The 24808-nt window shown below is 50.4% G+C and overlaps 1 protein-coding gene across 3 annotated transcripts in view; it reads left to right on the top strand.

The window, feature by feature from the left end:
- Positions 1–24489, top strand: part of LOC110394259 (mitogen-activated protein kinase kinase kinase 3-like) — a 68838-nt gene extending 44349 nt beyond the window's left edge. For all 3 annotated transcript variants that reach the window (XM_021388053.1, XM_021388051.1, XM_021388052.1), the window contains exons 6-17: positions 1307–1420; positions 2933–3044; positions 9055–9188; positions 12159–12232; positions 14209–14276; positions 15834–15926; positions 16879–17073; positions 17666–17814; positions 18397–18528; positions 21140–21269; positions 21888–22065; positions 22585–24489. In XM_021388053.1, the coding sequence (XP_021243728.1) occupies positions 1307–1420; positions 2933–3044; positions 9055–9188; positions 12159–12232; positions 14209–14276; positions 15834–15926; positions 16879–17073; positions 17666–17814; positions 18397–18528; positions 21140–21269; positions 21888–22065; positions 22585–22813 (1608 nt within the window). In that variant the 3' untranslated portion in view covers positions 22814–24489. The remainder of the gene's footprint in view (positions 1–1306; positions 1421–2932; positions 3045–9054; positions 9189–12158; positions 12233–14208; positions 14277–15833; positions 15927–16878; positions 17074–17665; positions 17815–18396; positions 18529–21139; positions 21270–21887; positions 22066–22584) is intronic.

Genomic DNA, 24808 nt, shown 5'->3' with positions numbered 1-24808 from the left:
TTTCCTGAGATGAAACCTTGTCTCCTTTGGCCAGGGCCTTCCCTTGACCTGGTCATCCCCACAGCCCTAGTGCACACAGTCTGAGGTGTATTTACCCACAGGCTGACAGCCAAACCCTTGGTGACACCCTGGGATCAAAAAGGGAGACACAGGCAGCTTTTGAGTGCCTTCTTCTTGGGCAGTTGACCCAAGGAGTGTTTGTGGTGTGACCTTTTATCACCCAGAGAGCTGCCTTTTTGAAGTGCAGGGCTATAGCTCCCAGTAAGGCCAGTGGGGCTTTACTGGGAGCTGCGGCCACTCAGTCTCTTTGGTAGGCAGAACTGCTGTGTGCTTTGGCACGGGGAAGAGTATCACATGCTCTTGCCAATGGATATGGTGCCAGTGCCCTAGGCAACCTACAGAGGCCGAGGCTTGGTTTTTACGATGTTAGGCAGAGTGCCCCAGAAAGGAGGGCAAATAGCTGTGTTTTTCATCTCAGCCCAGGGCAGCAGCAGGCCACAGAACCCCTCTGAAGTGCAGCTGTGTTGGGTTCTGGACGATTTGCAGTCCATCTGCAGGACATGGTACACCACACAGCAATGTCAGGGGGTCACGTTCCCTCTGGAGATGAGAGGGCGATAGTCTGCCCCATACCAAGCAAACAGCAAGACCTCTGGCTGCCGTACAGATGGGACACTGTCTGGCTGTAAAGAAATTGCCCTGCTGGGTGTCCAAGTGGCTCTTGCAGGGGCTTTTGCACTGGAAGAGCTGAGGCTCTGATTTGTGACCCCGATTTCTCCTGATGCCAAACTCTGCAGCAGGAGGAAGGCCGCTCGGGATCTCCCACAAGAAACGCTTGGGTGCAGCTCCCTGCTTTCCTGGAGCACTGATGTGTGGCTGACTTCCAGGGAGGAAACCCAGGCTCTTCAAAGCCTGGAGCGCATGGGGCTGATCTGGCCGGGGTAGCTGCAGGCTTTGCCTCAAACTCCAGGTCAGACCAGCCCCGGAATAGCAGGCAGCAAGCCTAAGGATTCATCTCAGCCCTCTCCTCTGACCACTAGCTGAATTTGCGATGTGACCTTTAAGCTCTCTCCTCGCAGATGTTTTTTGTTGTGATTTGTACGTCTGTTCCATGGTAGATGAGAACTTGGAAGAAAACACCAGGGCTCAGCAAGCTGGGGGCGCGGGGGCTCTGTTTTCCATCCGCTTTCTCAGGTTCCTCCCTCGCCCCCCGATCCCCAAGCTGCTCACCGTGAGGATCTGGCTTCCTTTGTTTACCCAATTGTGTGACACCGCCGTGCTCCGGTGTTTGTTCAATTCCTTCCAGCTCCTGATCCCACTGAAATCCCAGGAAGACTTGAACAAAGCGATGGAACAGTTGGAGCTGAGCCCTTCCCTGAAGAGCCTGCGGATCCTTGTGAGCGCTCCAAAGAAAGCGAATGTGAGCTGTTCACCTTCTCTGCTCTTTTGTGTGTGGAGTTAGCCGCCTTGTCGTGGAGCTGGAGAGCGGAAATGAATCTCCTGACAGTTCAGGAGGAGCAGGGGGTCTGCCCTGCTCTGGCTCAGCTGCTCTGGAATCCTCCCGTGGCAGCAGCCTGAAGGCAGTGCTCAGCCCCATCCCGCTCCTCCTGCAACCTGTGATGGGTTAAATACTGTCCTGACCATCCTCAAACAAGGTTAACCCCCGGGGCACCCCCTGTGCTTTCCACCTAGGGATGCTGTCACCGTCCCTCTGCATCACCTCAGCCTATGTGCTGACCACTGCCATGCTGGGTGGCAGCACGGGGACCTTTCCCTTTTGTGTGATGCTGAAGTACTAAAGGTCAGGGAGGACAAACTAGAGAATCCTTCAGCGTCGTGCAGGACTGTCTCTTTTTATTTGTTTTTATTTATTTATTCTCCTCTTGAGTTCAGTGGTTTTGCAGTTAAGCCTGTTAGCTTGACCTCGCCTGCACGGAGCTTCTTGCCAAAGCACATGTCGTTCTGCCCCAAGCACAGGCTGTAAAACAAGGGATTTGCAGATGTTGCAACTCTCTTTCTTCCTTGTACTTCCTAGAAGTACCGGAGAGGCTGAGTGTCTTGAAACTCAGAGTGCTTGTCCTCATGCTGCTGCTGCTGCTTGCAGCTCCTGGGTCTTCTCTGCTCCTTTTGGGAGGTTCTGAGAAGGTGCAGGGACCAGAGTCTCAGGGGAAAACGGAGCCTTTGGTTGAGGATTCAAGTCCTGTTATTCCTAGTGGTTGCAGGAACATTGCAGCATTACAAGGCAGCTACTAAGAGCAGGGCAGTCCTGGTAGATTTGTGTACACGTTTGAGGTTGGTCCAGCTTTTCCTCAAGCATGTGAATACTCTTCTGCATGTAAAGAAATGCAGTTTGGGGGTTATAAATTAAGTTATTACAAAATCACAGTGCGCTTTAGCACGTTGTGTTAGTAGGACTCTGCCACTACCAAGTCTTACCAATGTAACTCAAGCTGTATTGAAGTTACCAGCTGGATATGCAATCCTTGGCTCTCCCTCTTTTCAGTACTCACTAGCAAAGCCTCATTGTCCACACTGCTCTGTTACAGAGTCACCTCTGCAGTGCTTAAGCTGCCCATGAAGTATAAGGAGCACGGGGGAGAGGCTTTCATTTTGGGGTTGCAAACTTGGGTTCAGGACAAGGCTCCATCTCTCTATCGATCCTGAAATAACGCAGTACTGGGACAGTCTTTTATGTCCTATGTCTGTGTCGTTATTGACTTGGACTCGGTTTTATTGTTTCAGGGTATTTTACTAACAGATGTAAATTGTTTGTGAACGATTTTTGGATCGCTCCAGGTTAAATGCACGTGTGGTTTTTAATGGTTGGTGGTCAGCGTGGTCCCGGGGAGCTGAATGCAGGGTTTCACACGGTGTGTCCACGAGGGGCCAGACCTCTGGCAAGGTCTTATGGTTCCCTTTGTCTGATTCACAGCTCCTCCAGCCAAACAACAGCAAGCAGCACGAAATGAGGATCTCCAGATCCGTGGGAGATATCATGGGATCCGTGTACAAGGACTCCGAGAGGACACGGAAGTATTCGACAGGTCAGTGAAACGCAGTGCTCTGTGGGGTGTCTGTGCCATTACAGGCAGGGCCACCATCCCCTTTCCTGTCACAGCCTTGGAGGTATTATGGTCTGGTGTCCACCCTGATGTCACCCACCAGTATCTCAGTGCAGTCACTACTTGGCTTGAGGAAGAAACGGAGAACTGCACAGGTTGTAGTGAGCGGAGCCATGTCAGGCATGAAAACTAAGGCAGAGCAGGGGACGTAAGGTGCAATGTGAGGGGAAAACCTCCCATTTAATGATAAAAACCAGCAGTGAATTAAGCTTCATCAAAGTGAAGAGCGAGGATCTATAGAAAGACAAGGCTATTCCAGACCTTGGCGTCCTTATTCCCTTAACCATCTGCTGCACATTCTCCCTGTATCCCTTTCCTTTTATCGCTTAACACAGTAATGTAGCACACTGGGCTTGGGTTTCCTACGTCCTGAGGACCAAAAATGTGTCTCAGTGCCAGCCATCTGTTCTGGGTGGTGGAGTCTGTGGTAGCTGCTTTTGAGGTTTCTCAGGAGGATGTGCATAGTGTTTTGCAGTGGCAGCATTTCAAAAGAAGGGGAGCATCCCTTTCCTTTCGAGGTGCTGGGAGCGGATACCTGCTGGCTCTTGTTTGGAAAACCATACCGGATTTTATAGAGAGCAATGCTTCATGCAGCATTGGTGAAGAAGCCTGTAGGGGTATCATTCTGCATATTACAACCTATGGGCAGGATTAATGATTTTGGCTTGCAGTGAGTGTTCACTGCTGCGTATGGGTGCTGATTACAGGGTAATTTCTGCAGAGCCATGACACAGCGAGCTGTCACTGATGTGTGAACCCAGCATAATGGGCAGAATTGATCTTGTGTATTGCTTTGCTAGTGAGAAGATTGATTCTTGCCAAGTTAGACTTTGGCACTAGTTTATACCCCAGGCTTTGGCCTTTTCTTACTGTTTTCTTCTTACTTACTGTATGTCTTGCTATCAGCTTGAGCAGAGTTTGCACCGAGCCCTCTGCATGGTAGAAGCACATTAGACCTCTCTGGAGCTATGCAGGCTCTATGAAGCTACTGCAGCCCATTGTTGGAGCTATTTGCAGTCTGGAAGATTCCATTTTGGACCTCCTGAGTCAGAGCTGGGTTATCCAGAAGTTGGGCAGAAACTTCAGTGGGTTGGAAGAGGGGAGGGTGGCTGTCCAGGTGGAGCGTAAAGCTGAAGGTCAGGCCTTAGACAGGCAGAGATGAGCCTACATTATGTTTCCCTGGACAGGGGATTTCACTGAGCTTTGTGGGTAGAGAGAAGGCATCCTAAGAGACCAAGGCTCCTGTAGGAGAAACTTCTTCTCTTGCAGTTGCGGGCTATTTCCTCGTGTTTGCTTCTGCTGTCACCAGCGCAGCTGCTCCCAAGAGAAGATCTTCACTCATCTCAGCTTGTCTCTTAAGACCACGTTTAAAAAGAGATTTGAAGTGGCGTTACAGAAAAAGGTGGTTCAGGGTCATGTTCTCAGCGTTTCGGAGATGTCTCATGTTTTTTCTGCTGACTCTGCCGCGATAGCAGCAGTGAAAACTAATAAAACTGCATGTCATTGGCACGAGCACATGAGAAGGGGGTAGGTGTTCTGGGGAAGATATTTGGCTATTTTTGCTTCTGCTGGACAGAAAATGTCTTCGTTCCCTGTCCCTAAAAAACCTTATGCAAAGTCAATATTATTTTTTTCATAAACGTTTTCAGTGAAACGCCCCCAACACACACACACACACACACTTTTTTATTTTTTTTATTGGAAGAGGAAAATGTTCCAGTCTCATGGTGACCAGCGTTTGAAAATGTTCAGCTGAGTGCCAGAAAACTTTTGTCTAAAATCTACTGGGGTTCTGAATTTTCGGATAACTGAGAGCTGCTTTCACAACGTTATCCACCAATTATTCATGAGCCCCATTCTGGAATCAGCATTTCATTGGACACATTTGCCAAAGGCTTGGTTCTTTATTCCCACACTGGCAAACCATGACATGTGGGAAGAGATGGTGCAGAGCGAGGCATCCTTTTTCTCTTCGCTTTGGGGCATTTCATGATGGAGCCATAGAATGGCTCGGGACATGCTCAGCAGGGGACATAGTGTCCCCAAATGCAGAGAACAGCACAAGGGCACTTGTGGGGGAAATAGGCTTTGGTGGTGTGAGGGCTGGATGGGTGACTCTGAGAAACACGAGCATGATGGCAGAATCTGTGCCATTAAACTCATGGGGCTGGGGCATGAGCACTGGCTGGCAGCTGGCATCCTTGACCAGCCCTGGACTGCCCTCCCAGCTGTGCCTAGCTACCAGCTGTGGTAGCACAGGTGGAAATCATGGTGGTTGAACCCACTCCCTGTTTTGAGAGGAGGAGGAGACTTCACCTGTGGGCATCATGTCAGTTGCCATAGGATTAGGAAATGGACTCTGTCCCACTTGGTTTATTACAAGTACCCTAAAGTTTGCCTTAAGCCGAGATGTAGGAATTCATCCTCGGAGGGTCAGCATGGAGTGGAGGAAGACTTGGGCACGTCCCACTAAAAAAGAATTCAAGGGAGGTTTGGTCGATCTGCTCACACCTCTCCATGCCAGCCGCAGCCTGTTGGTGAGGAATTTCCTGCAGGTTTCTATCTGCTTACTGTGCCACTGTGTCCTGAGCCCCGTGTTCCCACCAGGGCTTGGAAGAGCAGCACATCTTGGTGTCACGTCCTTCATTTGGCTCTCTGGCAACGTCAGTTCAGGGCTGGGCTCTCTGTGACTGCAGCTGTGAGCACAGGCAGCTGTCAACAAGCTCTGCCCAGCCCTTGCTTTTATGGGGCTTCTTTTCTCCATCAGGACTCCTGCTTGTTGCTGGTCAGCGATGGATGAAGTTTTGGGAAGGATCTGCCAGGGCAGGGAAAGGGCGAAGCCAAAGAACAAGGTGGCCAAGGGAAGCCAAGCCTGGCACAGGGGAGCTGCTTGTACGTGCAGCACCAAGAACTCTGTGCATACAACATGAAAGGCATTTCTTAAACAAAAATAACAGAAAGGAACATGAAAAAAAAAAACCATTATATGCCAGCAGTGACTGTAAGGCTCCGTGCTGGCCTGGTTCACCCTGCCTGGGACATGCTGTGCTCTAGTCTCAAATATAGGGCTTTACATTAGTGTGTGAAACATGGAGCAGGAGTCCCACTGCAAAGCACCTTGCTGCAAAGGGTAACTGAGGTCAGATGCTCAGCTGCTGCCAATCTGCAGAGTTTCTCTGAGTTCAGGAATCCTGAATAGAGCTGCTGAGATCTGGCCAGCATCTGGCTTACGAGAGAGTGCCTCAGAGCCTACCCCTTCCCTGCTGGCTCTGGAGCTGCCATGTAATCCTATAGGCTCCAGGAGGACGGTCTCGGAGGTCTCATTTCTCTGCCTGGTGCTGCTGCTGTTTCGTGAGCATTAGTTAAAGGCAAAGATCATTTGTGATGAGTCGGGCTCATCTGAGCTTGGCTGACCATTTCTTTCTCTGTCTCTGGGTGGATAAAGCAGCGTTATCCAATACATCCAGTACGCCTCATGTTGCCCTCGCTATGAGTTAAGCCTGCTCATTAAAGATCAGACTTGTCTTCTCTCCCCAGCCGCTGCTTTCTGTTTCTGACCCCACTGGTGCTGCTGAGATTGCCTGAGGTTTCATTAATGGGGTCAGACAGGGCTGCCACGAGCTTTGAAGGGGGAAATCAGCTCTGGGCTCTGAGACTGCTCCCATTCCTCCTGGGCAGGTGGGCGTGCACTGTGCAAAAGCACCCAGTGCTCCTGGAGGTGTGAAACTGCACAAAATATCTGAGCAGCTCTTCCACCTCAACTGCTTGGCTGAAAGGGATCTGCTTTGGTCCAGCAGTTCCCAGGCAGGCAGACGCCCGAGCGTTTTGCCTCACTTCCTTGCCTGCTGAGAAGTGGTTGGTGTCCTATCCCCTTCTGCAGTTTTTGGCAGGAAATGTGACACTGGAAGGTCAAACACAACTGACCTGATGGCTGGGAGCAGTTGTTCCAGGCAAAAGCTTAATGTGAGATCGTGCCAAGTCTTTACACGTGTGATAAATCTCACTCAGCTCTCCGGGTCCAAAGTGAAACAGAGCGTGTTCAGCTCCTTGTTGACCCTGACTTGGGTGGCTTGTGGCATTGAGGGATGACCTCGGTGCACGAGCAGACCCAACCTTCATAGCAGCAGGAATAGAGATGCTCAGCAGAGCTAAGGCACAGCAGTAACAGCACGTCAGATCAGCGAGAGGCTTTTTGGAGCAAGAGCCCCCCGATGTCCTTATGCACCATTCTGGGGTGACATCTGCTGAGCAAATGAGATGATAACACAGTGATTTCTCCAGTGTGCCCAAACTCTTAATGGTTAAGCATTTGTTTATTTATCTTCAAGGAGAGGATGCCATACTTCCCAACTGGTTTTGTTTTTCGGGCTGGTGGGAAGCCAGCTCATTATGTGCACTTGCAGCGCTCAGGAGATTCTCCCTCCTTGATCTTGGCCTTACTTCAGCTGGACTTCGATTCGCTGCGCTCTTATCCTGCAGGAAATCTGCAAAGGAGAAAATAGGAAGAGGAAAAAAAGCATCTCAGAGGCGCATGACTTCTATTTGTAAAATAGAAGAGCCTGGAGGGAGATGTACCGTGGGACAGATATCTCTGTGTTTGGTGTAAATCCAGCAAGCCTGATTGAATGGTCTTTTATACGGAGGTGACGCTGTTAACGTTAGCAGCTCCTGATGCGTATTGGCCTAAGTGAAAGGTTTGTGGTGTTGATCACGGTGATGGATTTATGCTGGAAATCAGTCTGGCACGGTAACTGTGCTGCAGAAGAGCAGCAGCAGAGGTGGAAGCATTGCACTGACTTTTCGTGATGGGATAGACCCCTTTCCCATACCTTTCCCTCGCAATACGGAGCTTAGCGCGGACACCTCGTTACCAAATGGGAGTTGACGAACCAAAAAGTTTGCAGGAGTGCTGCAGAGGGGGGTAAGCAGGATAAGGCAGGACACGTGCTTTTTAGAAGCCTGTTTAAAAACAAGTTGTTGTGTGAAAGCTCCCATTGCGCAATGCAGACCGGTTAAAGCTCCAGCACGGAGCAGTGCAGACCTCCATCAGCAGTTCCTCGCGCTGAAGTGATGACAGCCCAGGGATTGAGGGGAGGGCTGCAGAAGGACAAGCGAAGCCAAGCCTGTGCATCTGGGCCAGGCAGGGGCAGCACTTCCTAAGTCCTGGAAAGGCCCAAAGAATTGGTTTGGGTGGATTTGGAGCCTCCAGGGCTGGGGGGATAACCCCTGTGGCAGGACGGTCAACCCCATGGGTCTTTCCTCTCCCTTTGGCTCTTTAGGTGCTGTTTTTCCTTACTCTTCTCTTTCACGTAGGAGGGAGAGAAGATGGTATTTGAGTGCAAATTGTTTTCCACGTATATGAAACATTGAAGTGATGTTGCACAGAGTCCGCTCAAGATGGGCAGCCAGGCTTGTTTCCCACATTGCTAAACAAGACAGCATTTCCAGGGAGGAAATGCCCGGAGGTCAAAGATGAGAGATGGGATTGAGGTTTGGCTTTGACTTTGAGTTTGCCTTGACTACATCACAACAAAGCTCCCTTTGGCTTTCTGGCATTGACGGAGCACCCAGACACAGGGCACAGTTCTTAGGACCCAGGGTAGGTTGAAAGCTGAAGTCTGCTGGGTGTTGTGTGGCCCTGCAGAAAGAAACTGTCCCAGGTGCAGAAGCTTTGTAGGTGCTCGTGAACATTATCATCTCTCTAGTTCTTCCATTCTCTTCTACACAAGTTCAAACTCAGCAGCATCTCCAGGAGATCGCAGAACAACTACGTTGTTTGAGGGACCTTTAAAGATCATCTAGTCCAACTCCCCTGCAGTGATCAGGGTCATCTACAGCTCAGTGAGGTCTGTGACCACTGGGATGTGTCTCTGGCAGGACTTCAGTGCAGTGAGTCCTTCTCTCATTAACCAATGACTTCTCCATTTCCTAGGATCTCTGCACACTGGCCGGAGCTCTCCGCCCCCGGGGAGCGTTCCTGAGGAGCAGCAGCAGATCGCTCGCCAGGGCTCCTACACCAGCATCAACAGCGAGGGCGAGTTCATCCCCGAGACCATGGATCAGAATGTAAGTGGGCTACGTGGGTTAAACACGTGTGGGTTAAAGTGGGCACAATGCATTCTGCACTGTGAGCAGCACCGCTCTTGCTTTTAAATTCCCTGTGGCCCTCAGGCCAGATTTTTGCTGCGGGCTTCACGTGCTCCAGAAATGTGATTTCTAGGAGCCCTGCAAGCTAGCTGTGGCGGTGACTGCAGCGTGCTCTGACACCCCAGGTAGCACTGGAGGAGCTCCAGCACACACATGCACACCAGCTGCCAGGCCCTCGTGGCCACGGCCTTCCCGGATCTTGGGATGATAAGGGAGCGTGCCAAGCAACTGATTGCCTGCGATTGCAACAGCCTGGGGATGTCAGCAGCTCTCGCTGCTTCCCATGTGTTGTTTCTGCCTGAGCTCTGGCTGCAGTCCTTGGCTCTGTCTGCAGCGTCTCTGTGTATTTTTTTTTCCTGTCTCTCCTTCCCCCGTTTTTTTTTTCTTTTCCCTTATTAAGCAGTTTGTATGTCTCGATCCCTCACGAAGAGAAGAGCAGCTAGATTTAATGCAGAGTGATGAGCAGAACCTCTGTCTTGAATCAGTTTACTCCACAAAGGGGTGAACTCCAGAGTGGCCAGTGACCAGAAAGAGCTTGTACCTCCCTCCCTGTTTGCACCTCTGCTCAAGCTGCAGCTCCAAACAACTTAGCATGGGTGGCACCCTGCACTTTGCGGGCTGTCTGGGTGCAAGGTTTAGTTTTGCAAAGCTCTTGGAAAGAGAGCACCAGCTCACAGCAGGGACCTGGAGGGACTTCAGGAAGGCGCTGAGCAGGGTTGCTCACTCCAGCAGGATGCTGTGACATCTCCCAAGGTCTTCCTTGGGGGGAACGCTTGTCTCCTCCACTCAAGGAGCACTCACTAACTCTGTTCTGGAGCGTGGGCTTTGCCAGTGTTTCCATGGCAAAGCTGTGTTTTCGACGGTTTATTCTACAGCCATTAATAAAACGAGAAGTCACTCCGGGTGAGTCTTGGCAGCATCAGAGTGCAGATGTATCTCGTGCTGCTTGCAGCCAAAAGCTGGCTTTCTATTGTTTTCACATGACTTCCAAACACGTTTAGGAGGATTAAGACAAAGTGTGTGTGTGCAGGAGGAGGGCCCGCACGAACCCCCAGGGGTCTAAGTCAGCACAGTTGCATTGATTGTTAGTGGTGCTCCATTAGCTCTGCTCCCAGTGAAGGTTCCCAGATGCTCCCCCAGCATCGCACCATGGGTGGCCCACTGTCTTTGTCCTGGAAGTGGATGGATGTGTGCACTGACGAATTAAAGGCTGGAAAAAGGACTTTTTTCTTGCCTTCTTTCTCTCTCCTCATTGAGCAGCCATAGTTTTTCCCATGGGTTGCACGCAGAATGTTCTCGGAGTGCAGCTTTGATACGTGCCTGCTGTAAAACCACTTGCAGGGCAGTGCTTCCTGCCTTTTAGGGGATGCCTCTCTGCAAGACTGTGATGTAACTGAGGTCTTCACAGAATCATGGAGTCATTAAGATTGGAAAAGACCTCAAAAATCATCTAGTCCAACCATCGACTCACCCCCACCATGCCCACTGACCACGTCCCTCAGTGCCACATCTCCACGGTTCTTGAACACCTCCAGGGACGGTGACCCCACCGCCTCCCTGGGCAGCCTGTGCCAGTGGATCCTCACTCTTTCTGAGAAGAAATTGTTCCTAATATCCAACCTGAACCTCCTCTGGCACAACTTAACGTCATCACTTCTCATCCTGTTGCTGTTACCTGGGAGAAGAGGCCGACCCCTATGTCACCACAGGAGTTGTATAGAACCTTCAGCATAGCAGATGGACAAAGGCTGAGTACGGCCTGCTCAGATTCCTAGTTCTGCCCCTGTTTCCAGGCTTTTAAAGAATGTTGAGTCCGTGTCATCACTCCACGTCTCCACTGGGAGAGAGCTGGCGTGGTTGACAGAGATGGGATGGGGGCTTAGCAGGGACCTTGCTCCTCTTTGGCTGCCGTGCTCCGAAGCATGAGGCTTTGGGGTAAGATCTTGGGAAGCAGAGGAATATCAGACTTTCCAATTGGGACTGCCAAAACAATGCGAGCTGTTATGACAACCACTCAAGGAGGTACAGCACAGAAACAGCACATGGAAATAGAGAGGCTGCCCTGTACGTGGGGAAGGAGGAGTGGCTGAGTCTGGGAGCCAGGAAGGGGTAACTCCATGTGGTGCTCAGCCTCTGTCGCTCTGCTTTACCGGCAGCAAGCTGGGCTCTGCATGGAAGTGCACATAGCCCCTAGGTTTACCACTCAACACAAAACCTCTATTGTTACTAGCCAGCTATAAATAACCCCGTCCAGTACAATGTCTCATCCAGGAAGCAACACAAATGTAGATTTTGACTCACTGAGCTAGTGAGAGCCAAGCCGGTTCCTCCAGCCAGCAGCCCTGATGATGCTTCGCTTATCACCGGAGGGGAGACTGGTAGCAGAGGGGACAAGGAGAAATGGTTGCAAACTAGAAGAGGGGAGATTTAGCCTGGATGTAAGGACAAGGTTTTTAAGATAAGGGTGGTGAGGACTGGCACAGGTTGCCCAGAGAGGTGGTGGATGCCCCGTCTCTGGAGACACTCAAGGTCAGGCTGGACAGGGCTCTGAGCACCTGATGGAGCTGTGGGTGTCCCTGTTCATTGCAGGGGGTTGGACCAGATGGCCTTTTGGGGTCCCTTCCAACTCAAACAATCCTATGATTCTATGAAATAAAATTGGTAATAATAATAAGCCAAAGGGGGCATCCTAAATAAACTTCTTTTGCAAAGAAAGCTTCTGTTGGACTGGATGTCTTCTCCTTTGGGGCCAGGATCAGCTGGTGAAAATCAGCTGGCTTCAGTGGGGAGAAGTTCATCTGTATCTTACAGGTGTCTGTTAGTAGTGGAGCTTGAAGAGTTGTATTCTCACCTGTTGTTTTATTGGTTTTCCCTTTTCTTCCTTGTCAGATGCTTGAAGCTTTCATCAGCCCTGATGGGTCGATGTCTGGGAGCTGCCAGTCGCTGGACAGGTCTGTGGACAGGTGAGTTGCATACCACCATGCTCACAGGTGCTACATCATGACTTAAGCTGCAGAAATCTTAGCTGAACGGAGTAGCTGGGGATTTGCAGACAGCCTGGCTCTTTGTGCCTAGGTGTTCTCCCTCAGCCAGATCCCTCTTTCACCCCTCTGCCTTTCTGCAGTCACTGGGTCAATACTGTGTTACCCTCTTGCTTCCTGCTCACCGGGCATGCTGTCCGCTCTCCATTGACCGCTCATACATTTGGCAGCCCCTGGGTGCTGCCAGCAGCCACAGATGTGTCAGTCAAGGCACTGAGGACACCAGACGAGCAATGGCTAAGTTTAGCTTCTCGGCAGGAAGCAACTAGGACACATTGTACTGAGGCAGGCAGCAGTTCAATACTTAGCATGGCTGGTCCAAGCTCTCACGTGCACAGTGGCTGCACATTTGCTGCTGTGCATGGCAGGCTGTATAGAAGACACGGTGTCCTTTTGGGAAGCAATACGTTTTTTTAATCCGCATCAAGGGTTTTCTTTTTTTTTTTTTTTTTATTTTCCTCCTTTTTTTTTTTTCCATTGCTTTTGCCATGCAGCACCAAGGCTGTGCTCCAGCAGGTCTGCGTTGTGTTGATTTGATTGTGTGGCGTGCTTTGGGTTTGTGACTCCGTGCACTTTGGATCTGTCTCAGCATTAAGGTCCATTTCCTTTTTGTGGCCTTTAATATTTTCCTCTGATGTATTTGCTCATTGTTACCGATGCATCGAATCTGGTTTCTTTGTGTTCCCAGCCCGTGTGCCCCAGCTTTGCTTTTGCACAGACTTTTCTGCATAACAACAGAAGCACAGCTTGGTTGTAATGCTTTTTTGCGAACAGAAAGGAGAGTGTTAGGCATGTTGGGTAGCGTGCACATAGCTCTGTTCAGTCATTGGGTCTAGAGAGCTGGAAAGGGCATGAGGAGAGCTATATCCTTCAAAGGTAGGAAAAGGAGTAAGCATGAATATTTCACACACGTTTCCTTGCTTGGAATCAAGAGATAGACTTGAGGATCCCCTTGGGTTCCTTCCAACTCAGGATGTGCTGTGATTCTATGATTCTGGAAAAAGCATAGCTGAGTCCTTGCTGCTAACTGTGTGAGATGGCATTAGCCTCCAGGGGGCAGAGCTAGTCACCAGGCACCGTGACCAGTCTGACACTGAGAGATAACACAATTAACGCCTCCTCCTTGTAGCAAAGCTGTTGTGATCAAATTTGGCACAGATAGATTTCAGTGCGCTTTGCAAAGCAAGTTTCCACTCCTATGTCCATTTTATTAAGAGGAAAGAAGGCAGAGTGGAGAAGCAACCTGCCCAGGTCACCTCCCTGGCCCTCACAGAATCTGGAATGAAGTCAGGATGACTGAGATCATATCATAGAGCTTGGGTTGGAAGGGACTTCAAAGATAATCATTCCAACTATGGGCAGGGTTGCCAGCCACTAAATCAGGCTGTAGATCGGGTTGCCCAGCACCCCCTCCATCCCATCCCCATGCAGTGTTTTCCCAATATCATGTGCTTAATATCATTTGAAGAACTTCTCTGGAATCAGTGAGTCTGCTCCCTCCCTCCTGGTGTGCTTAGAGAGTGTGTGTGCACAGTGGCAATGCAGATTTGCTTGCATGAGGAAACTGGGAGGTGATGCTGCAGAAAAGGGGAGACCTGCACGAATCAAACACGATGGAAAACTGCTCATCCACAGCAAATAAGCAATGTTCACACAAATGAGCACTTCACATTGAGGCAAGAGAAGTGTTTAGCCTTCTGTGCCGTCTGGTGTGTAGGTGTTAGAAGAAGTCTTCAGTCTTGTGAAGGCTGAGGATGAGAACTGAGTTTGGTGGACAGGGCTGACCAGTGATCAGTGCACCTTGCTGTATAGCCTGGGCTTTCTGCATGTAATCACTTCTTAACTAATTCCACAGCCTTTCTGATATAATAAAGTATGTATATTTTTTCCCCTTGCAGCCCTCCCTTTTCGCAAACCCCTGTTCCTGGAAGGAAGAGTCATCCCAAAGACGGTCTTGATTGCATGGGTAAGCATGGCTGGAAGTTTGGGTTTGTTGAAAGCGTGTAGTTAAGAAAGAGAGATGCAATTGCACAAAAAGTAACTAAAAACAATCGAGCAAATCATCTTCGCTGCTTAGGTTACACTTCAGTAATGCCCCTGCAATGATTAAACATGAACGTTCTGTCAAACCAGAAGGCCCAGGGCATCAGACACAGACAGGGTTCTCTTTGCCGTCGTTAACCCTTGTTGGCTCTGCAGTAGTGGTAGCAGTGAAAGACCTTTACGACTCGTTCAGGAATCAGTTCACAGCAACAGTTGTCTAAACTGCATAGTCAAGCCCCTGAAGTCAATAGATGTAAAGAAATAATTGCAAGACCAAAGATGAGCTCTGTGTTGGAGGAAGGTGCTGAGTGGGTCTTGCTCTTGGTTTTGGAGACAGCTGTGAAGTGCTGAGAAGCTGGAAACAGCCTCTTGGCATCACCTTCTGTTTCTGAAGTCAGGATACGTACTTCATACACAGCAAAATGAGGCCCAAGCCCTCTAGGGAGTTACATCTCTTCCACTTGGACTCCTAAGAGGCAGAATCCGTAACGCTGCAAACAGCATTAGGTAACTCGCAAGGATTGTAGGTTACTGCTTCATCAGGGCAAACATCCACCTGGTTAACTGGTGGAAACTGTAACATTGTCAGGATTTCACTATTTAGAGTGAAGGAATGGCAGTCAGCCTCAGCGTGCTACCGCGTTGCGGGCCAGGGGCAGCATTTTGAGACTGAGCTGTAGAGGCGAAGCAGCCGGGCCGCGTCGCTGAGGTTGAATGCACCCCTGGTGGTGTGGGAGGCACTGTGCTCTGAGATGTCACTCGGCGTTGTTGCTCACACGTGGCTCGCCGAGAACCTCTTGACCCGTCTTTGCTGCTCTTCTTGCTGACCATATTTCAGCCATTATGCGCTGCTGTCATGGGGAAGTAATGCTGCAGGAGGCCGAGGCCAGGCTTGCTCTCCCAGGAGCAGCTGCTGGCCCCGGGCTAAGACAAACAAACCATCAGCACGGACTGTGTCATTAGAGTCGGATGGAGGAAAAACAGGAGGTGAAAGATGGGGGGAAATGACAGATATTTTCATCTCAAGTTATTCAGTGCTACCAGCAGTGGCTTCCCATGATGCTTTTTTTTTTTTTTTTTAATTAAAAAATACATTCTTATCTTGCGTGTCCATCCATCTCTTAGAATCTCACGTCTAGTCTAAACTCCGATGCTGTTTTCTATATGTACTAAATAAACCCAAGCAAGGATGAAAGCTTGGAGGGTGTAAACTGATCTCCATCTTTGAGTCATGTCTGAAGAAATACCAGGCAGGGATACCTGCCCGAATGCTGGTTATCTGCCTTTCTCTGGAAACAGCTGATACAGAGCAGAGGTTTTGCTGTAGCTGGATCTGAGTCTGACCCTGCCTGCTCACAATTCAGCGTCAAGACTCAAACGCTTTCCTGTAAGAAACACTCTGGGCATTTGGTGTGAGCTGATCTAAGAAACTGTTGAAGAGTTTCTAAGAGAACTAAGAGGTGTTCTTTCCTCCTGCCAGATTTTGACATCCCCATCTGCGAGAGGTTTGGGAAGGGGGGCACCTTCCCGAGGCAGTACCACCTCTCCCAGAGTCGCAAGGACTACAGCGATGGTAAGAAAATGATGGAGGTGCTCGGTCCAGCATCTCAGTAGGGATGGGAAGTGCAGGATGCTCGTAACCGTGCCTGGGGCTGGAGAGATTTAGGAGGGAGAGGCTTCTAATAAATGGAGAATGGAGTAATTTAGCATTTGCTTATGTATTCTAAAAGGTGAAGAGCTTGTGGGTATGTTCTTAGGAAGCATGGATAGTCTACCGTATATATTGAAGTCAGTGCTCAGCATCTCTTGTGCTTATGCCTGGTGTTTTAACTTAGCCACATGGGTGAACAGCTTTTCTCATCCCTGGTGATACCAAGCTTTCTGTTCCCCTGTACTGATTGCTTTTGAGGATGCTGGTTTGTGCCTTTAGAGCGGGTTTCTCCTGGCAAATGCAGGGTACCAGTGTCTGCTCGTGGCTGTTTCAAGCTGATGAGCTCTGAGCTTTGGGAACCATTCCATCACCTCATTGCTGCTCCTTCTTTCATTGTGCGAGACTGCAAGCGGTGGGAAACAAAACTGAATACAGATCAAATTCCCATGGAAAAAAAACCACCGAAACCCACCAAAATCCATTAAAAACCATTAAAACCACCCTTGTGCAAGCAGTTATCGCAAGATCTGGTGCTACCTGTGTGGCCATTTGTCTTGTGGTCTTAGGGGATGCCTGGGCTAATTTGAATCATAAATCTCTGCCTGATCAGAGTTTAATTGTGATGAAGAACTAACAAAACCTTACATAATTAAACTGTTGCAAACCCCTCTGGAAACATCCTGTGTTTTATGCGATCCTGGCTGCTGTTAGCAGCTCTTAAATTGAATTAAAAGTGTTCTCAGGGCTTCGCTTCAGTTTCATTGAGCGTGTTTAGTGTGGAGAGGTGCATCATCTGGGCAGCGATGTGTGAAGGTGGCAATAGGCAGATCCAAGCTGGTGTGGGTGTCACAGCTCTCTCCCTTTTCTCCTGCAGGCCGGAGGACTTTCCCCAGGAGTTACTTCCCACAGGAAAACCTGTTCCAGCTGGTCCCTTCCAGCCGGACCAAGAGCTTTAATGGGGACAGCAAGCTCAGCACCTTGCAGTACGACGAGTACAGGCCTAAATGGTGGAACAATTGTGAAAAGGGTCTGCAGGTCTTCAGCACCTCCCCTACCAAAGCTCGGAACTGTAAGTGAACCAAAGCTGCTAGCGGCTGAGGGCTCAGAACATTTGGGTCTCAACAGAAATGGAGTTACTGTGACCTACAGAGTTATTGGGCATCAGCTGAGCTAACCCGCTGTGAGTGCGCTCTTCTGCCATCCTCAGCAAGAGGCACGCTGCACTGCCTTGCTTCTCAGCGGGGAAGATTGAATGTTTATCACTGTACCTTACCTTGGCCTTGAGTAGAGTGCCTGCAGGGTCAGCTGGTTTTCATAACCGACCGAGTTGCAGAAAGTTGCTTGTGCATTTTACTGTGCTTGCACAGCAGAATCTTCCAGAAGACTTGGGATATGGGAACACATGGGTCCGGAGGCCTCCCCTTCCTTGTCTCACTTTGCTTGCAGCACCCAAAGATGTTGCAGGCACCTCTGGTGTTGCAGGATCAATGTGATTAAAACTGATCGGTGTCGGTGCCCCTGGGAAAGGATGGCTTGCTGTCCTCCAGGCCAAGCTGATGGTACAGCTGCCCTGGTGAGAACACTGCAGGCCTGACAAATGGACCCTGATGCTGAAGTCTCCCTGCTGTGCTCTTCTCTCAGTCCTCTCCTCTCTGCTGTAGCCCTGCAGGCACCTGTGAACTGGAGGCTGGGGAAGCTGCTTGGAAGAGGAGCTTTTGGGGAAGTTTATCTCTGCTATGATGCCGACACTGGCCGTGAGCTGTCGGTGAAGCAGGTGCCATTTGATCCTGACAGTCAGGAGACGAGTAAGGTGAGTATGAGTGCAGCACTGTGTTTTGTAGCACGTTGTGGGATTGTGGCTGGAAGGTGGGGGTGGAGGTGGCAGAGGAGTCTGTGACATTAATGGAAGGCAATGCATGCACACTGTGTCGGGTTTGCTGTCTTTGGAGTGATCCCTGATAGCATGTGGCACCAGTCACCTTTGCTGCCTCCCTATTTCCTGGTCACATTGGCTTGCTATCCCAGATACCATCCCTTAGAGGTCTGTCTGCTTTGTTTTAGCCTCTTTGCTCCATTCAGCTTCTTCCCACTCGAAGTGCTGTGTTAGCTTTGTTGCTGGCTTTGTTCACACCTTCCCAGAAAAACTCCTTGAGAACAATTAAATGAGTACACCTCTCTCAGAGCCACGTGCTTGTCTGTCCCATCCGTCTCTCTGCCTGTTCCTCAGGGCAGCACTCATTTCCGAGCCTTAAATGGCTGATACCTGATTAGGAAGCTTCATATGTGCCACGAAAAGTGTTGAGTTTTGAGCAATGTTTGGGTAATGCTCCTGTAACAGACAGGCATGTGTACCCGTTCCCTTTCCCCATGGAGCGTGTCTGTTTTGTTGCAGGAGGTGAATGCCTTAGAGTGTGAGATTCAGCTGCTGAAGACGCTCCGTCATGACAGGATAGTGCAGTACTACGGGTGTCTGCGGGATCCTGAGGAGAGGAAGCTGTCGATCTTTGTTGAGTACATGCCAGGGGTGAGTGCAGTGCTAAAGATTGTCACGAGCTACAGGGAACAGATCTACGCTGCCTTGAGTTGGGTGAAATTTGGATCTGGAGTTAAATCTGACGGCTGAGCTGCGCTACTATAGCTGAGAAAGCAAACCAAACAGTGCACCTCAGCATCCCTAGGACTTGGCAAAGCGTAGATCGAGTCAGACGTCGTGGTCAAGCCCCTCAACTTGCAATGGGTCAAATCTAAAGCCCTGAAGGCAGGTCTTAGGTTTGAATCTTGGAGCAGGGCGTGTTCACAATCTGATATCTGAACTTGGTGAATGTGGGACATGCTCCAGATCTGGTTCCAAACGCTGTGGCCTGAGCCCATCCTTAAGCATTTATTACAAATCCCTGCAGGCCAAGTTATTAGTACAACTGTCCACCCACAGCTGTCACCGATTATTTATGGCTTTCAGCACATGTGTGTTATAAACAGCGTTACTTGCCTGTAAGTCTTCTCCTGTTCGGAACAGAACCTTGTGTTGGTAGCATTATCCAGCTGAGCAGGAGTGGATTGCATTTGTGTTTTTGCTGACGTTGGATTAAACAGCCTTAGGGAAACAGAAGCTTTGAGGGAGTCTGAGCATGGGCTCTAGAATGCCTGCAGATCGGTCGAACATTTCTGTTTGCAAGGATGCAAGTTCCATCAGCCATCCAGAAAGCCATTGGCTGGTGCAAACCAGCATTACTGTTTACATTGCTGGAGGATCTGCTCTCCGAAGTCCTGGCTGTCCAGCTGGATTCATTCCCCAGACTGTGGGAGAATAAACCCTTGTTTATACAGGCCTTGTTTGTAAGGTCAGAAGGGACTATGAAGTCATCTGGTCACAAATGATTCTGGTAGTTTGTAAATGTGCTAGAAGCCCTCCTAGCACATCTTGAACATGAGCGATCGATCACGTGGACTTCCATGTGTTTGAGCACCTTCCAAGCACCGTCCTCTGTCTCTCCCTAGGGGCTGCCATCTCACTTTCAGGCCTTAAAATGAGGCTTGGACCCAGAAGAGCAAAGCCCCGAAGCTTCAGCAGTACCCTTGCTGCTTATTCTGCAACATGCTAGTGTTTGTTAGCAGCCAGGAAACCAACATTTGATGCTGGGGCAGTGTCCAGCAAGGCTGGAAGTTGAATGTTTGTTTTTTTTGTGATAAACCAGAGCTCTGACCAAATACAGATTGACTTTAGTGGCACGGTGACGGCTTATTTCACAAAAGCAGCTCAGGGCTTTCCTTCCCAGTGGCAGTGGAACTGATTGAGTTCCCAAACCTTGCAGGCAGCAGCTCTGTTTCTGGCCAGGTTTCTGATGATACCCAGCTAGGCTGGTAAAATCTTCGGGAAGTGAAGCTTGAGTGCATTAGCCTGGCATTCTTACAGTCACTGCTATTCAGTAGTTCACTGTATTTTATGTTGTGCTCTGCCCCATGCACCTGTTTTTTAAGATTTATGCTCAGAAAACGGAAAGGTCTATTTGACCACGAGCCTGGAATACCCTGTTTCCCATTCTTCAGTGTCATGTTTGATGTCCCCCAGTCAGGATGGGGGATACTAGGATAAGAAAACCCACTATGGGTGTGGGAGTACACTCTGTACAGAGTGCAGGAAGGGGTAATTTCAGAGCATCCCTGGTTGCTTCAGCAATGCTATGAAAGGGAAAGGAGAGGCTTATCCACAGGATCGCAGCCAGCCTCCAAAAAAAGCCAAAATAGCAGCTGGGTAGAGCAACAGCAGAGGTGGGTGAATGTTGAAGAGCCAAGACAGTCTGAGTGACTTGGAGCAGAGCATCATACTGTTCCCAGAAGAGAGGGACTGTGGCAGTCTTGGGTCAACTCCAGTGCTGCAGGACAGGTAGAAATGAGGATGAGTTTCCCTTTTCACTTTCCATTCAGCCTGAATGCTGGAGGTGGATTTAGGTGTGACCTCTGGTATTGAACCCCAAATTTGCTTCTGATTTGTCTGTCCTAGAGCCCAGCTCTGACATAGTGAGAAATATCCATTTCCAGGTCAACAGATAATACAGCTAAAACCAAGGGGACAGTCTCCTGGAGAGTATGGATGTCTGCACCCCTGCTTCATTCCCTCTTTCATCAATAAAATCAAACCAGTAGGAGCCTGCATGGCTGGATCGGAAACTCAAGGCAGGGTTCTTGCACATTGTCTGACCACGTTTCCCATGAGTCTCCCCTCCTCACAACAACCGGTAATCCTTGCTGTAAGGAGCCAGAGAAAGGCTTCATAGAAGACTGACGTGGCCCTGAGGAACTAGTGGAGTTGATCTCATCACTTTTGTCCTTCTCCATGAGCTACTGGTGAAGTCTAGCCGCTAGAGGGGGAAAAAGATCCGTGCTTCGTCTTGGCACAGGGTAGCACTGTTGGCCATCAGAGGCTCTACAGCTTTTTCCATTGGAATGTGGGACACTGGGGACAAATCTTAGCTGTGTTCAGCACTTTGTGAATTTTTATCGTACCGTTTCTAGAGCAGAGTGGTTTTGTCAAGCTGAGAAACGTAGTGGTGAGGAAATGTTAAAAAGTCACTGTGACTTGGTGCACCTGGCTCCGCTGGTCTTCATGGCTGGTGCGTGTTGTTTCCTTGCAACAGGGCTCGATAAAGGACCAGCTAAAAGCGTACGGTGCTCTGACTGAGAACGTCACTCGGAAGTACACCAGGCAGATCTTGCAGGGAGTCTTCTACTTACACAGCAATATGATTGTCCACCGGGACATTAAAGGTGAGTAGATAATGCCAGGAGACTTCTTGCTTGCTTGCTTCACCCTAGCCTCCCTCCACCCCAGCATCATTTTTGTGCAAAGTACAGCGCTGGGATCTGCTGTTCAAGGTATTTTTGCCCCAGCTTTGCCTCTTGCCTTCAACGATTTGAACCATGAGAATCTTGCACAAGCAGCTGAAACCAAACTCTCGTTCTGTCTTTCTGCCTGGGATCTCAGATTAAATGCTCTTACCGTGAGCTGTCTGGGCAGTTGTCAGATCTCTACACTTCTAAAAATGTGGTGCAACATACTGAAGAATTGAGAGACCCCGGCGATCAGAGGGATCCAAGGCTCTGTTCTGCTGTCACGGCGTGGGGAGGATAATTCATTATCTCCCGTTCACTGCTCACTTTTGGGGAACCTGCTGACTGAGAGCCAGTGGGAATCAGCCCTGCTGGACAGCAGCTGCCTTAGCAGAGAGGAATTTTGTGTAACGCTGAATGCAGCCCCAGCAAGGCCCTTTGGACTTTCCCTTGTGCAGCTTTTTGCCTGTGCCCTTCCTGCTGTCCTCACTGTTGCTGCTCAGCTGGCTTGCTGCTTCATCTCTTGAGGTTTCTATTGTTGCTTTGCATTCCTAGGTGCCAATATTTTGAGAGACTCCGCTGGAAATGTGAAACTGGGAGATTTTGGGGCCAGCAAACGCATCCAGACCATCTGCATGTCTGGGACTGGGATTAAATCTGTCACAGGAACACCGTACTGGATGAGCCCAGAGGTTATCAGTGGAGAAGGCTATGGAAGGAAAGCTGACGTGTGGTAAGGAGTACGCTACAAACCCCACCACTGCTGCTTAAACAATCCCCGTGGGAAGCTGTAGCAGGAGCAAAAGGCATAGCTAAGTGTTTGGAAGACAGGGCAATGCAAAGGATAAAACTGGGAGCTGAATGTTAGGATCAACTGTGCAGACATTCAAAGGGAGTGAGTTGTAGCTGAAGGTCTCCAAAAAGGATCACTCAAAACCACAGCTCGCTTTTGGAAGGCCTGATATGTTAGGGCCATATGCGGCTCCACCCTGTAGCTGCTGTTGAAGTCTGAAAAACAGGCTGATAACAAAGTTTATCAGAAGAGCTGTTAAGTTCTGGCTGCCCTGATTTTAAGTTAGCTAAATGCAGCCTCGAGGCCCAGTGGGATCTGGTGCAGCCTCTCAAAATCAGCCACCAGCTGTAGGACGAGACGTGCAAGTCTGCTTTCACTGTGGGAGCAGTGAGTGCTGCGCGTAGTGCCGCCCCAGCCCCCTGCCTGCTGTCTCACCCCTGCCTGTCGCTGTTGTTGCAGGAGCGTGGCCTGCACCGTGGTGGAGATGCTAACGGAGAAGCCGCCGTGGGCAGAGTTCGAAGCCATGGCGGCTATTTTTAAGATCGCCACCCAGCCGACCAACCCCCAGCTCCCCGACGGCATCTCCAGCTCCTGCCGCAACTTCCTCAAGCAGATCTTCGTGGAGGAGAAGCGAAGGCCGACGGCCGAGGACCTGCTGAGGCACCCCTTTGTCAACTGCGGGTTCTGAGCCCCGGCTGGGAAACGCTTACGGGAGGGGGGTGGCCGCCAGACCCGCGGCCCTTTTGCACTCTGCATTCAGACCTCAGCACTGGGCTGTCCTGGTGGTGGCCCCACAGGTCCCTTCTTGCTCGTCACCACCTTGGCGGCCGCTGCCTTGTTGGATTTCGAAGCCACACACGGGACCGTCGGAGGCTGGGGATGGTGGCTACCACCGGGAGTGCAGAACAAGAGACTTCCCGGACATCCCATCTGTGTCGGCCTCAGAGCGAGCAACCTCCTGCCATCAGCAGTGCCGCGGGGCGTCCCCGCTCACGTGTCACTTATCCCTTGGGAAAAGTGCATTGGATTGCATCTGTCCCCCTACCAGCAACACCGGGACCAGCGGAGGAAAGGATGCGCACTGGCCATCACCGCTCCCCGCAGAGGAACACACCAGGCTTCTGCCAGGCTAGAGGAGATGATCCTCGGACTGCGGAGTCGGGGGACCCAGGTGTCACAAGGGGGAGGGAACCCGTCTGGAGGCAGCAGCATCTCCAGCGGTGCGGCGTTCAATACTGATCTGTGCCTTAAGCGGTTACAATCAAGGAGTGATGCTCGACTCGGCACAAAGTATGGAGTCGGGCACAATTATGCAGCAGCCGTGTTGACATGGTGTGTGTGTGTGTGTGTGTGTGAGAGAGTGTGCAGCTGCAGGAGGAGTCCCTAAAATTAGGCAGAGAGGAGCTGCTGGGTGCCCACCACTCCGAGGGCATCAGCCCTGCAGGAGAAAGTGTAAATCACACTTGGGTTCCGGCCTCTTTGACCAACACTACTCTGCTGGGAGACCTATGGGGGGAAAGCACGGGGTCCCTGGAAGCCAGTGAGTTTCTCAAGTCTTGACAGGACAAGGGGGAATGGTTTTAAACTAAAAGGGGAGATTTAGATTAGATATTAGGGGGAACTTCTGCATGATGAGGGCAGTGAGGCCCTGGCATAGCTGTCTGGAGAGCTGTGGATAGCCCATCCTTGATGATGCTCAAGGCCAGGTTGGATGAGCCCTGGGCAGCCTGATGTGCTGGGGAGGGGCCCCTGCCCATGGCTGAGGACTGGGTGGGCTTTGATGTCCCTTCCAACCCAAACCATTCTATGATTGCATGATGCCACTATGCTATGAAATCTGCCCCCTTTGGAAGGCCTGGTCCCTGGCTCATGTGTGTATGTATGTGTGCATGTATGAGTGTGTCTGTGTGTGCATGTACACGTGTACGTGTGTACATGCCTGTGAGTGCGACTCGCTCCTCAGGTGCCTTTGCCTTTTAATTTTTTAAAACCCTCGCAGTGTTCTGATGTACAAACTAGGAAAAGAGAATGTAATATTATGCCATGTAAATTTCTTTTATATATATATATATTTTATTTCGGCCATAGCGTGTGGGAGAGCTCTCCGCACGGTGTCACCGTGTAGCGTAGAGAAACATTTTCCTTTCGTCGGGAAAAGGCTCCAGTGTGATATTGTATATCATCTGTACCGTGTAGCCTATACATCTGTATAATTCCTTCTTATCGGGCCAGTTATCAGTAGGCAACCACTGTACATAGGCAGAGCTGTGCCGGGGCGCGACGGGGCCTGTGGAGCCTGGAGTGACCGCCCTGAGCAGCCGAGGCTGGCGGCTGTACCCCAAAAATGAACCCGTGCGGCTCGGACCCCTCGGCTCTGTGTGGTTTTGTGTTGGGGCTGTGCCTTGCGGCAGCCTTGGGGGCTTTAAGGGGTGGGGGGGCAGAGAGCTGTACAATCATTAAGGTTGCAAAAGACCACTGAGATCACTAAGTCCAACCCCAGCCCACCCCCACCATGCCCACGTCCCTCAGTGCCGCATCTCCACGGTTCTGGAACACCTCCAGGGACGGTGACCCCACCACCTCGCTGAGCAGCCCGTGCCAGCGCATCACCACTCTTTTGGAGATGTTTTTCCTAATATCCAACCTGAACCTCCCCTGGCACAACTTGAGGTCATCACCTCTT

Source organism: Numida meleagris, chromosome 2 (assembly GCF_002078875.1).
Source record: "Numida meleagris isolate 19003 breed g44 Domestic line chromosome 2, NumMel1.0, whole genome shotgun sequence".
In the NCBI taxonomy this organism is placed as follows: Eukaryota; Metazoa; Chordata; class Aves; order Galliformes; family Numididae; genus Numida; species Numida meleagris.
Note: the sequence above shows the minus strand (reverse complement) of the source record. Positions and strands in the feature narration are given on the sequence as shown.